The 12,721-nt window shown below is 39.0% G+C and overlaps 2 protein-coding genes across 3 annotated transcripts in view; one reads left to right on the forward strand and one right to left on the reverse strand.

The window, feature by feature from the left end:
* The first annotated feature begins 944 nt into the window (after nt 1–944).
* dda1 (DET1 and DDB1 associated 1) lies at nt 945–6,479 on the forward strand. The gene is made up of 5 exons (XM_079245460.1): nt 945–1,264; nt 1,704–1,784; nt 2,723–2,774; nt 4,336–4,397; nt 4,600–6,479. The coding sequence occupies exons 1-5, from the start codon at nt 1,256–1,258 to the stop codon at nt 4,702–4,704; spliced, it is 309 nt and encodes a 102-aa protein (XP_079101586.1). The 5' UTR covers nt 945–1,255; the 3' UTR covers nt 4,705–6,479.
* A 350-nt stretch (nt 6,480–6,829) lies between these two features.
* ano8b (anoctamin 8b) overlaps nt 6,830–12,721 on the reverse strand; it is a 43,265-nt gene continuing 37,373 nt past the window's right edge. For both annotated transcript variants that reach the window (XM_079244800.1, XM_079244799.1), the window contains 2 exons: nt 11,181–11,291; nt 6,830–10,845 (listed from right to left, as the gene is read on the reverse strand). In XM_079244800.1, the coding sequence (XP_079100926.1) occupies nt 10,108–10,845; nt 11,181–11,291 (849 nt within the window). In that variant the 3' untranslated portion in view covers nt 6,830–10,107. The remainder of the gene's footprint in view (nt 10,846–11,180; nt 11,292–12,721) is intronic.

Genomic DNA, 12,721 nt, shown 5'->3' on the forward strand with positions numbered 1-12,721 from the left:
ATGGACGTGAGGAGCTGCCCCCTGCTGCTGTTTGGCTGCACTGAGAAGGTTCATGGCAAGAAACCTGTCGACTTAGTGAAAAAGTACTATAATTTGAATCTAGAGGGGTGTTTAAAAAAAAGAGATTCATATTTAAAAAAAAAAAAAAAAAAAAAAAGTGAAATTAAAAAAATAATTATAAAATTTTCTCCATTTTCCCACTCCTTGGGTAACTCTTATTCACGAATGTTTAAAAGGTTAAAAATGACATAAATGCACTCATTTATTTTTAACCTTAATATTCAAATCATGCCACAATAACCTCACAGTCTTTTTTTTTTCTATTTTTATAAGTAATTCATCTCCTGCATCATTGTGCTGTGGCAGTTGCCATGGTTTTTGTTGCTGCGTAACTGTTCGCAAGGCTGGTGCTGTGAGGCGAAAGAGAAATCAAGTCAACAAGTGCTCAGATTCAAGTCTCTCCATTGAAACTCGAATTTTATTCAAGTTGGTAATGCGAAGCTTTCATTGATGTACTTTGGCATTAATAGTTGTGCATATTGTATGAGTATTACGCTGACGAAAAATTGAATTATTTATTTATTTATGTCGAATTTTTAACAGTGGGTGATTATTTTTTCCCCAATGTAAAATGTTTATTTACCCCAACTTCCTACAAATGTATAGTTTCCCCTTTTAGCTGTATACTGTTTTCTGGTGGGAAAAAAATAGATAAGGTGGACAGTTCCCTACTGTCTTGTATGTGAAGATCAGTAAATGGAGAATATATATATTTTGCATGCAGGTAAATTGGCATGTTTTTCAGACCGGAGCACATCATGTGGCCAAGCGGGGGGACAATAAATAAGGCACGGGCTAAATCGTGTTCTGTTTGCTGATTGGCTGCTCGATAAAGCAAACACCCACGTGGGTGCTCGCTTTATCCAATAGCAGATAAACGGGCGTGGTCTAGTCAACATCGCTACCATCTAGCCATCATGCTAGCCGAAGAAGTGTTGTGTAAATAACTTTACGAGCTAGTGGAATGACAGTTTTGATTATTTTTTGGTGTTATGATGTTATTATTTTAGCTGGAATATAATATGGACTAACAACTTGTTTGTGAAGGCTGCTGTTTTCTTTGTTGAGAGAACCTGTTAGGTTAGCTGTCTCAGTGAACTAGCTTGTAAGCTAGCGCGGCCATCACGAGCAGCGCAACAAAACACCGATTCAAGCCTACAAGTCGCTTCGACGTTGGACATCTCTGCCATATATCATGGAGAAGGTACTACTTCGGTTGCTACTCCACAACAGTTTTTACAACACAGTCGGTAAAAACGTGAAAGCTAACTGGCTACTAGCCTGTAGCCACACCTGCTCCTCTGTTCGGGCCAAGCCGGTGAAACACCGGCATCCTTTCAGTTCCTCTACTCTACCCACATAATGTGGATTTGTGACTGTATTGTTCCATGTCACACATCTAGTTGACTGGTTTTAGGAAGAGTTGCGCGGTGTTTAGCGTATCAGATAAGTACGTAAGATAAGACAACGCCTGGCATTGACATTGTAGCTATTCGGTTATTTTAGGAAACCTTTGACTCGTAAATTTCTGTTGAGCAATCATTGTGACCATTGATAAAAAGGAGTAAAGGTATTACCTACGGATGTACTTGCGTTAGTAAGAGGTTTGTGATGCCTAATATAATGATGATGTTTTCTCTCAGGCTGACTTTTTGAAAGGACTTCCAGTCTACAATAAGAGCAACTTCAGCAGGTTCCACGCAGACTCTGTTTGTAAAGCATCTGTAAGTACTTTATGAACTAGGTATACATTCTGTAAGTACTTTATTAACCTGATAAACATTAAACACATTGAATGCATAAGAACAAGAAATAACCTTATACTTATGTAAAAGTCATTTAAAAAGTATCTTTGGTAGTATTTCAGTTAAGTATGTATGTGGTGTGTGTGTGTGTGTCTGTGTATGTGTGTATATATATATATATATATATATATATATATATATATATATATATATACACATACACATATATATATATATATATATATATATATATATATATATATATATATATATATATATACACACACACACACACACACACACATACATATATATATATATATATATATATATATATATATATATATATATATATATATATATATATACACACATATATTGTTATGAAACAGAACATAAACAGCTGGATCAATCCTGCAGTTAATTCTGTAAGTCTACAAGGATGTCCTGCTTGTGCTGATAAAAGGAAATGCAGCAAACCTGGCTGCATATTTAAGCTTTTTTTTTTTTTTTTTTTTTAATCATTCCTCAAATTTTGATGCAGATATTCAAACATAAAACAAGAGACTGTACTTGAAGCTCATGTGTCATACATAACTTTGAACAACTACATACAGTTATTGCTTAACTTATTAAATACAGTAACTACTCCACTCCATACACTACATTAAATATATTGAACTTGGTTTGTTATATCCCAGGCTCCAGCTTCCCCGCAACCCTGAATTGGATTAAGCGGTTCAGAAAATGAATGATGAATGAATGAATGATTTGTTATAGTTTAGCAACCAGTTAAAAAAAAAAAAAACCACAATATTTTTTTAAATCAAATATTTGAAAGCCTTAGCATATAAACATTAGCATGCACAAGAAAAAAATATCCAACATTAATTTCTTATCTGTGATTTGTTGTACAGAATCGAAGGCCTTCTGTGTACCTGCCTACACGAGAATACCCTTCTGAACAGAGTGAGTACAGCAGGCCTGTGAGAACAGCTTACACCATAAATGAACTGTAAAGGCATATTAAAAAATTTTTTGATGCTTACAAGGTTTTTTACTACATGAGCAAAGATCACAAAATCAAGAAGGTGCACACAGTTGATATGTGTTGATGAGAAATGTTAGAAAAGCTTGCTGGACTTCAGCAGTTTTTGTCATTTCATTTATATTTTTTATATTTTTTTATATTTTGTATTTATTTTTATTTATCCATTAGGTTTTTTTTTTGTTATTTATTTGTTCATGAAAATCGTATTTGCGTAAATGGTCAGGAGTTATCTCTTCATCAGTTGTGAATACTAAAGAAAAAATTTCAGTATTTCCTTACTGAAGGAAACATAAGATGGAATAGAAATAATGCAAATAAATCTGAAGGACAGTTCTTGCAATACAAACATTCAAAGTGATGGATGAATAATTTTATAGTCATATGAGCTGGTATTTATGTGGATAGATCTGAGGACATGAGTGCATATGTGAGTAGCTTGTGACTTTAACTTTCAATTCTTATGGTCTTTTCTGTTGTCTTTTAAGATAACAAACTAGAATATGAAGTTTGGTTATATGTTTAGTTTCATTATACTTATTTATATGTTACAGCGTCAGTAAAACTACACCAGCTTCATGCATTAATCTATATTTAATGTGCTTTTTGGAAATATGTAATATAAACACTGTAAGCTCAAATTTGAACTAAAAAGTGTCTGGATTCTCACTGCAGACCAGTTGTCTGACAAATATCACCAGTATGCTCTCAGTATAAAGTAATGAGGATTATGCAGATGTTAGTGAATGTTAGCAAATAATTTCAGAGTTTCTTTGTTAATCAAGCTTTGTCATCATCCCTGAAAAGAGATCAAGTTTGTAAATGTGTAATAAACCAATCCAGTCTCACCCATCTTAAAATTCATCTGCTCCCCTTTAGGAGCCTGCAGGTGTGGAAGGACAGGAAGCCATCTGTGCTCTGATTGGACAGTTTGATTAGTTGCCTCCAGTCAGATAGAGTTATAAAGACAGAGACAAAACTCACAGCTGTGACTTCAGAGTCTTGTACACAGGTTTGAGATTCACATCTGTCGACAGGATGTTCGCAAAAGTGCTTCCGCTTTTATCCCACCAATACAATTTTTTTTTTTTTTTTTTTTACGGCCACGCAGATCATTTTCTGCACATTCACAAACAAAATATTCTGGATTTTTTTTTTTTTTAAATGATGACAAAACTAAATTTACAAATACAAACATTGAAATTATTCTAAACTATTTTAAATCTTTGCATTGATATTGAGCCCAAATACCAGCTTGTCTTTTTATCCCCTCAAGTGTGTGGACTTTAGAAGGAACTTTGTGGTTTTATCAAATGTGCAGGAAGTGTGCAGAGCAGGTAGCGTTTGACAAATGACAGGAATGAGACTATTTCAGATGTGACCTTGCACCTGACCATCATCTAAAAACTACATAGCTCCCTTTACAATTACCATTAGACATGATTTAATAACACGTTGTATTTTTCTTTTGTCTTATCATAGTTATTGTAACAGAGAAAACCAATATTCTCCTGCGTTACCTCCATCAGCAGTGGGACAAAAAGGTGAGCATGTGCTTTTCTTAAGACTTTACCTTCTAGCTCTAGTTAGGAATTTATTATACACATTTATTAGTTTATATCAGGCCTGAATGAATCATAATAATCATTCAATAATGAATAGCCACAAGTATCATCACTAGTAGTTGCATTTTGACCGAAAGAAACTGAATTCTCACTGACAGCTGCTAAATCTTCTGTCCAACAGAATGCAGCAAAGAAAAGGGAACAGGAACAGGGTGAGGGTGACAGTCCAGCACCCCCAAGGAAGATCGCCAGGACAGATAGCCAAGAGATGAATGAGGATTCATAAAAATGTGTGTTTGTGTGTGTGTGTATGAGGGATTGAATACATGTGTATTTGCATGTACAGGGTGTAGTCAATATAAGCAAACACAAAGAAAAATTTCACCTGAATGAAAACTTGTGGCTGCTCTGTGCAACGGCTGGATGCAATTTGTGAATGGAAAAGTCACACAGAGGTTTGGGGAAATTCATTTCACAAACTATTTCTGGTGAAAACATGCATTGAAGATAATTGAAGCAGCTATATGGGAACTTCATACTGGTTTTGTAGTCATGTTGACTATTCCCTGTTGGTCAACATACACATATGTGCTTGTGTGCATGCTGAGCCGTGAGTGTGTGTTGTATTGTGCTGTATGTATGTATGAGGTGAGCGAATAGTCGAAAAATGATAAGATAAAGAACGAAGCAGACTTGACACAGTCAGACGCTACTTTTTGAAGCTAACTTGTGTAGTTTTCTGTCATTTGGAGAGTCTGCTCTGATCTGTGTGAATTTTTTGTTACTGTTTTAATTTTATCATAACCTGTTTATGTATGGCAATGAGCTTCCTGCCAGCCACAGTGCCCACCCTCTCAGTTTCACTGCCCACTGCATCCACATGGGGGCATTGCAACATTTACCACTGTTTGTGTCTCAAAAAAAAACAAAACAAGAATGCACTGTGACGAAGAGCACAAAGTAAAGCAAACTCTTCCAGAGTCTCCCCAGAAATGTGTGTTTATGGTGAATATTCAGAACCGCTTTCTGTTCTCGGGCTTGTGCTCATAGAATAAATGGTGACATGGCTGATAGATAGATGTACATCTGGCACCATCTTCTGGCTGATCGAAAAGTAGGATTTTTTTTTTTTTTTTTTTTAAGAGATGTTTTTTTTTTTTAGCAATATATGCAAATGGAAAAAAGAGAAATGTTAAACATAAATAAAATGTAAGTGTACATTTCAGTTGCACAACCTGGGAGCAGGACAGACAGAAAAGAAAAATCTGTATGAGGAAAAGGGAAACAAGTTCTTTATGTGGCGTGTAAATAGTTACCAGAACTAGAATTGTTTTATCCAATTGAGTATGTTTGCGGCTGCCTTTTATTTTGAGTGAAACATGCCCATGGATACAATGGAAGATCCTTAAAATAATGACGATGATGATGATGAAGAGAAGCAGTCCTATGCCTAGTAGACATTATCTTGCCTTGCATGTTGACCTTTTCACAGCTGGATGTTTTGTTCCAGGACCAGTTAAAAAAAAATGAAAGGGGTGTCAAGCTTGTGTGAGTGTGGAAGCTGTCAGCCTAGAGGCCTTACAACTTGTTATGATTTGGACCCCAGCTCAGGGCCCTGTTAGCTGTTCACTCTGTCCTGGAGGGGTTATGTCAGAGAACTGGTTTAGATTACCACAGGGGGCTTAAAAGGTGTTACATGTTCCCGCCATAGAATACACAATAAGCATGCACAGGAAAGTGCGGTCGCCATCCTGCCTTGTTCCCCGGATCCTGTTTGTACTGGCGTCATAAACTGCAACACCGACTAAAACTTGTTTTTGTTAAATGTTCTTATCACTGCCCAGCAGTCACATTGAAGCCTCCTGCCCTTTTTTCCAGTCAATGCTGCCGTGTGGGTTGACAGTGTGGTTCCTACCTACGGTGTAAATACCCCGTTTTTTGAGCATAAAACCATGTTATGCTTCTGCTCTGATAGACTGTTCATCCGCACCCTAAGCCTTGCCCCATCTCGTGTGTTAGATCAGACATTCTTTTTAGCTTTGCTCAAATAAAACTGGACTGAATCTGGGCTTTTGTTGCGTGGTATTTGAAATGCATCTCTTTGCCAAGGCCAGATCTGACAAACTCAGTGTTGTCTTTGAAGATTTAGCCAAAATGACCACGCTGAGTTTCATTAAATATAGAGACAACGTGCTAAATTATGTTGCAGAATTGGATCATTTGACTTAAAATAGCTGAATAATTTGCTGCTTTTGGAATATGCTGAAGTTATATAACAAAACATCCTTGTCTTTTATGAGTGAATAATATTGTAACTTCTGAGGATGTGGGGGAAAGAAAAGAATTTTAAAGAACAAACTAGTCCAACCATTCATTGCATTTAAAAGAGTTTTATTAACTATTTTCCAGATTTTACAAAAATATGACAAAATAAATTAAAAGAAATAAATAATCCCATTTCCCAGTATTTTTCTTTAAAAGATATTTTTTGTACACTTGTACATTGGAAGAGCATGTGATGTTCTGTCAGTGAGGCTTCCATGAAAATGTCTTAATTTTGAGGTTAGGTTCAGATTGCGACGTTGCCGTGGTGAGAATGTCACCTGTTCACATCCAACCCAAAAACCCACAACACGATACATTTACTAAACCCTTCTGTTCCTCTTGCGCTGCTTTCACATTAGACTGATAACACAGTAAACATGAAGATCCAACTTCTTTCATTTAACTACAGTTTCATTGATGGTGAATTAGTGTGTGGATGATTTCTGATGTTTATTGGAGGGATGCCTGTGTTGTGTCCAATTAATCTCATGATGCTCAGACAGGATGAAGTTTGTTGCTTTAATTACATTTATTAAATGATCTTTAGTATTCCATGTCCTGCAGCTGCTGTTAGTAGAAGGACAAAAACAGAGTAATCCTTTTTCACTCCTAATGTGTGTAGATCATTTTACCTGCACTAGCTGGAACTTCACAAAGAAAGGCAAGATTAAACTGCAGGTCACTGTGATGCATCAGCAACATCCTCTCTTCAGATTCTCTTTATTCATCGTCTGAACACATTTACACATAACTGGACTCTATTGCACCACAATGACAATCATCCCTGAAGTCCCAAATGTTGGAAACACAGAAAATGAAATGAGACTCGGCTACAAGGTAACATTTACATCTTTATGAATGTGTTGTCTCAGTTCTGTGTGAGCCTGTGTGAAGGTTACAGACACAAGGATAGGAAATTTCTCAGCCTTGTAATTCTCATTTTACACTGAACAATGAGCTTCAAATCTAACAAAAGTAACAACTCAAGACTGACAGAAAAATGATATCACACTGAATAATGTCATGTCCCGTTTCTGTATTGCATTAGATCTTTTTGCCTGTCTGAAAGTCAGTTTTCTGCCTCTTTAGGTAGGCGTTTGTGAAATGGACTCAACATATAAAGCTTAAACATGAAATAAAAAGAGTTTCAAGCTTGTTAACTGTTCAAAGACAAATAAGCCACTGAATGACATTATTGTAATTATGGGTTATTATAGATGCTTTACATCAAAAGATGATGTAGGAACTGAAAATTGAGTGGACATTAAAAAGAAAATGCATAGAGACTGTCTGGGAGCGATGCAGGTATGGCTGTCAGTCTAGAGTTACTGTAAATCAACTACAACTCAGTTTTATTGCCAAAAAGTTCTTGCCAGAAGTAAAAGTGGAAATGCATAGTTAAATGTTTCTGTCGGCCCACAGCGCCGTGCAGCGGCCTCCTCTCAACGCGTTCCATCCAACAGCGGTGATGTCATTTCCCTTTAAAAGCTGCACCTACACTGCAGCCAGATAACCAAACGTTGCTGCGTGTGTGTTCAGATGACAAGCGACTAATGTTATGGGTAAGTAGTCAATCCTCACCTTAAACGTGGTTTACAAACCCTTTTACAGGCAGACAAACTGGTACCTTCTGGAGATCCTGCAGAAGTGAAATACTGGTTGATGGTGGATGATGGGCTTGAGGGCTTACATCTTTTTAACAAAAAGAGAGCTGACTTACCAAATATAAGGACTATACAATACACTGCTTTGCAAAAGCTTTAGGCACTTTAACATATCTGGGTTTGAAGTCACACATCTAGTCATGGAGACGATGTGGAACATGAGCAGATAAAACGCCCAGTTTGAAACCTCAAAGGAAACGTAGCAACTTCAGAAGTCTGGGTTCTGCCTGACTATCAGGCAACTTTCCCTACATTTTAGCAGCTGGCAGAGTTGAACATCCAGTGCTGCCCTCACTGCAGTTGGAATACTGACATCACTTAGTTTCTGTCATCAATACCCCCCCCCCCCTTTCTACCATCAACAGTAAATGAGCTTTTCCGATCGAGTGCCTAAATCTTTTGTATAATACTGTGCATCGTGGTTCAGCAGTGACTGTTTTGGTTAAAACCATTTGAACAAAAGGTGGTTGAATAAAAAAAGAGAATAAATCCAACTACTGTAAAAATAAAACAAATAAGCCCATCTGAACAAAGTCATATTATTAAATAACTGCAGGGATGGTTGAAAAGATACTTTTTGCTTGTAAAAAGAGGAAGAAAGAAAAAAGAAATGTAGGTTTTGCATAATGTAATGAGGCAGGCTGGTTCCAGACCTCTCCGCTGAACAGAGATACATCGTTGGGGTTTAGTGCATTTCACTGCTTTAACTTTATACTCATTTGCCAACTTTGACTGGAGTGTGTGGAATGAAGCCCCATCTGTGTTTACAAGGCGCTGTAAGGGCTTGGATGGAGAACAGCACGCAACAGGCATCCATGCTCTACTTTCTCAAAATCACCTCCATCTCCTTTTTTTTTTTTCTATCTTTTCTTTAGCTACTTTTTTTTTTTTTTTGCCTTTTCTGGTGTGTTTCCACCTCCTCTCGGGGAAAAATACTGCCTGTGACAGCTCGACTTACCGAGCACTTTACTTCCTTTTCCCAACTCCTCTGCCACGGGAAAAGCTCATACGTCACCTCTGCTTTCCAAACGAAGCTGGTGATCTATCAGGGATGATTATTAATGGAGGGTTTTGATGATGACAAGAATTATTAAAACACCGATCGATATTGCTTTTCTATTTTTCAGCTTCATTACAAAAGTGAAGGGCCCAAAATTTTCCTTGCCGTTAAAAATGAGACAAATCTAATGATCAATTGTTTAAAAAAAAAAAAAAAAACTCACTCAGTAGTTATTTGATATACAATCGGTAATTATTTCATTCCACCATGAACATTTATTAATATATTTCCTCCACAATAGGTTGTTGCTTCCTGGTGCGAGGCCACTGAGATGCTTACAACTTCTGACTAGAAGAAATCAAGAAAACAAAGCTTTCTGCTTTAAAGGCTTAAAATAGTGGAAACGCAGCTCATGCATTTCTTCATGTATTGCAGACGAGGAAGAATTTGTGTGCGGGGGTGTGTGTATGTGTGTGTTTTCGGTCATGATAGGAGGACTTACGTCTGTCATACAAAGCTTGGTTTTTGTCTCTGGGCAAAAAAAAAAAGAGCAACCCAAAGCAGCAGTCATCTCTCATCGGTTTCATCTTTTCTTTTCTGCTTCACATGCGCAGAAGGTAGGTCAGACCTTGTCTCACACCACGCACGTCAACTCTTCAGTTTAGCTGCACCCAGGACCGTTTTTCTCTCTCTTCAGCCTCTAGATTTTAGAAGCAGCTGGATCCAAGTCTGTGTTGTGTCCGTTCTCAGAGCCTTCGCCTCCGGGTGAAGGGATCTCATCCGGAACGCCGTTCAGATCCGACCGGGAGGGTTGTCTTTCTGATGCTAGTGATGATGCACCTTCTCCAGACCTGGGAAGCGGAGCCCCGTTCACACATGCTCCTCCTTCAGACTTCCCAAAGTTAAAGAGCTTCCCAGGGAAGGCTTTACTGGGTGACTGAGAACGCTCCTGAGAGCTGCTACCTGATGAGGAAGATGATGATGATGCTGCTGGCGCTGTGGCGTAAGTGGCTGCAGCTCCAGCAGAAGAAGCTGCAGCACCTTCCTTCTTATTCTCAGGTGACTTGAGGAATTTGAAGCTTAGGAAGCCAGGTAGTTTGGGCTCGCTGCCGGTGGGGGACTGAGGGGAGCGGGCACCGCTGGAGGAAAATTTATTCTGCAGCGGGATGATCTGCTTCAGCTTCATCACATTATTATTGGCCAACAGTGAGCTGGGCCTCTTCGGTTTGTCCGACGCGCTGGCCCCTCCCCCACCCGCTGAACGAGATTTGCTGCCGTGATTCTTTTCATGGTGGTGATCCCCAGCGGAGTCACTTTTGCTGTCGTCCCGCTCCCTTTCTCTGCGGGCCATATGCTCCGCCTGCCTCTGCCTCTCTTCCTCCTCCCTCTTCCTCCTCTGAAGCTGCTGGTAGTGCTGCTGCGCCTGCCGCTCATGCTTCTGCAGAGGAACAGAAATGTTCGCATGATGCGTTCACTAGAATCAGCACCAACTTAGCAAACCAATCCAATACTGCGCCGCTCCCCATCTAATAAACAGAACTCTGCAGTGGAGCTTCAGGGGCCGCTGCAAACACATTTCTTCCCCTTATCATGCAGTTTATAGCTGATTGCTGATTTCATGCTGTAACAAACAGTTTTGAAAAATCTCAGGTGGTGTGATGTAGTGAAACATTTGTGCAAGCATAAAGGTAAATTAGCAGTCTATTAAACTAAAACTTCTTTTACTTCCAACTTCTCAGGGACTAATTTGTCTCCAGTTGATTCATCCAGTACCTTAAATGCTTCCCTGCGCTGATAATCTAGTTTAGCCATCTCTTCTCTGACCCAGGTGGGTATGTCGGGAATCGCCACGTGGATGACGTACTTCAGGAGGATTGCAAAATGCTGAAGCAGAAAGGCAGGTAGAGAAAAATGCATGAGTGTAGCAAATATCAATCAAATATCAGAAACACAGGGCTTTAAAATGTTACTGGGAGTCATTTCTGAACAGAGATACTTGGGCTGTGAAATTGTCCTTCTGGTATGCCTGATGTGTTTATCAGGCCAATGCAGAGCTGCAAGCTGTTTGCTTCCTGCTGAATGCAGTCAGCCATGGATCAGACGGATATCTGAAGATACTACAGGTTGTAGGAGCAGCATAGATTTATTTAGCTATTTATTTACTGATACTTTTTCAAAAGATCTTTTAAGAAACCTTTTGTTTGGGGTGTCTTGTCATCATTTCATTCCAGCTTCAGTTTAACATTTTGGGAGATATATTGGTAGACAAGCTATTCTATTCTATTCTACAGTCATGTATCAGATGCTTTTATTCAAAGCAACTTACATATGAGTGAGAACAACACAAGCCTAAAATCAAACAGTGGAGGGCATCGTAGGAAGGTGCTGGTGGACTGTCCACTTGGACGCAGATCCTTCCATGAAGTGCTACAGGCTTTTTTTTGTTGTTGTTGTTGTTGTTGTTTACTCCCTTCCTACCCCATAATATCACATATCTTATAATACAAATAATTAATACAATAAAGTTGGTTGCAGAGAACTGGGCTAAGTTCTCCGACTTTCCAATAAATACAGCTATACTAAGTGTTGAAGTGCTCCTTGAAGAGCTGAGTCTTCAGCTTGGTCTTAAAAGCAGACAGGGACTCTGCAGAGCGGACAGAGTTTGGGAGATCATTCCACCATTGTGGCACAACAGAAGAAAAAGAGTCTGCCTAGTGATTTAGTCCAACGTATTGGTGGTAACATGAGGCGTCTTTCACTGGCGGAACGTAGCTGTGGAGAGGGAGTGTAGGTCTGAATTAGGAAGTGAAGGTTGACAGGAGCCGTTTGAGTTGTTGTTTTGTATGCAAGAAGCAAAGCTTTAAATTTGATGCCTGGTGTGACCGGAAGCCAGTGAAGAGCAATTAGCAGCGGAGTGACATGAGCTTGTTTGGGTTGGTTGAAAACCAGACGCGCTGCGGCATTCTGGATCATCTGCAGAGGTTTAATAGAGCATCCAGGCAGACCTGCCAGTAGGGAATTGCAGTAATCGATGCGTGAGATAACCAGAGCCTGAACCAACGGCTGAGTCGCGTGTTCTGTCAGGTACGGTCTGATTCTCTTGATGTTGTAGAGAGCATATTGGCAGGTACGGGCAAACGAGGCAACATGGACCTTAAAGGTCAACTGATCATCCACCATGACACCGCGATTCCAGGCAGCAGGCGTAAAGCAGCAGGTGGTATAGTAACATGTGAGAAGCACCCACAAGCCATTACCAAACTTGTCCTCTTGGCTTTTTCTCATCTCTTCACCACACATATTAGTATTAGTAC

The sequence above is a fragment of the Telmatherina bonti genome (genome assembly GCF_933228915.1).
Source record: "Telmatherina bonti genome assembly, chromosome: 8".
Taxonomy (NCBI): domain Eukaryota; kingdom Metazoa; phylum Chordata; class Actinopteri; order Atheriniformes; family Telmatherinidae; genus Telmatherina; species Telmatherina bonti.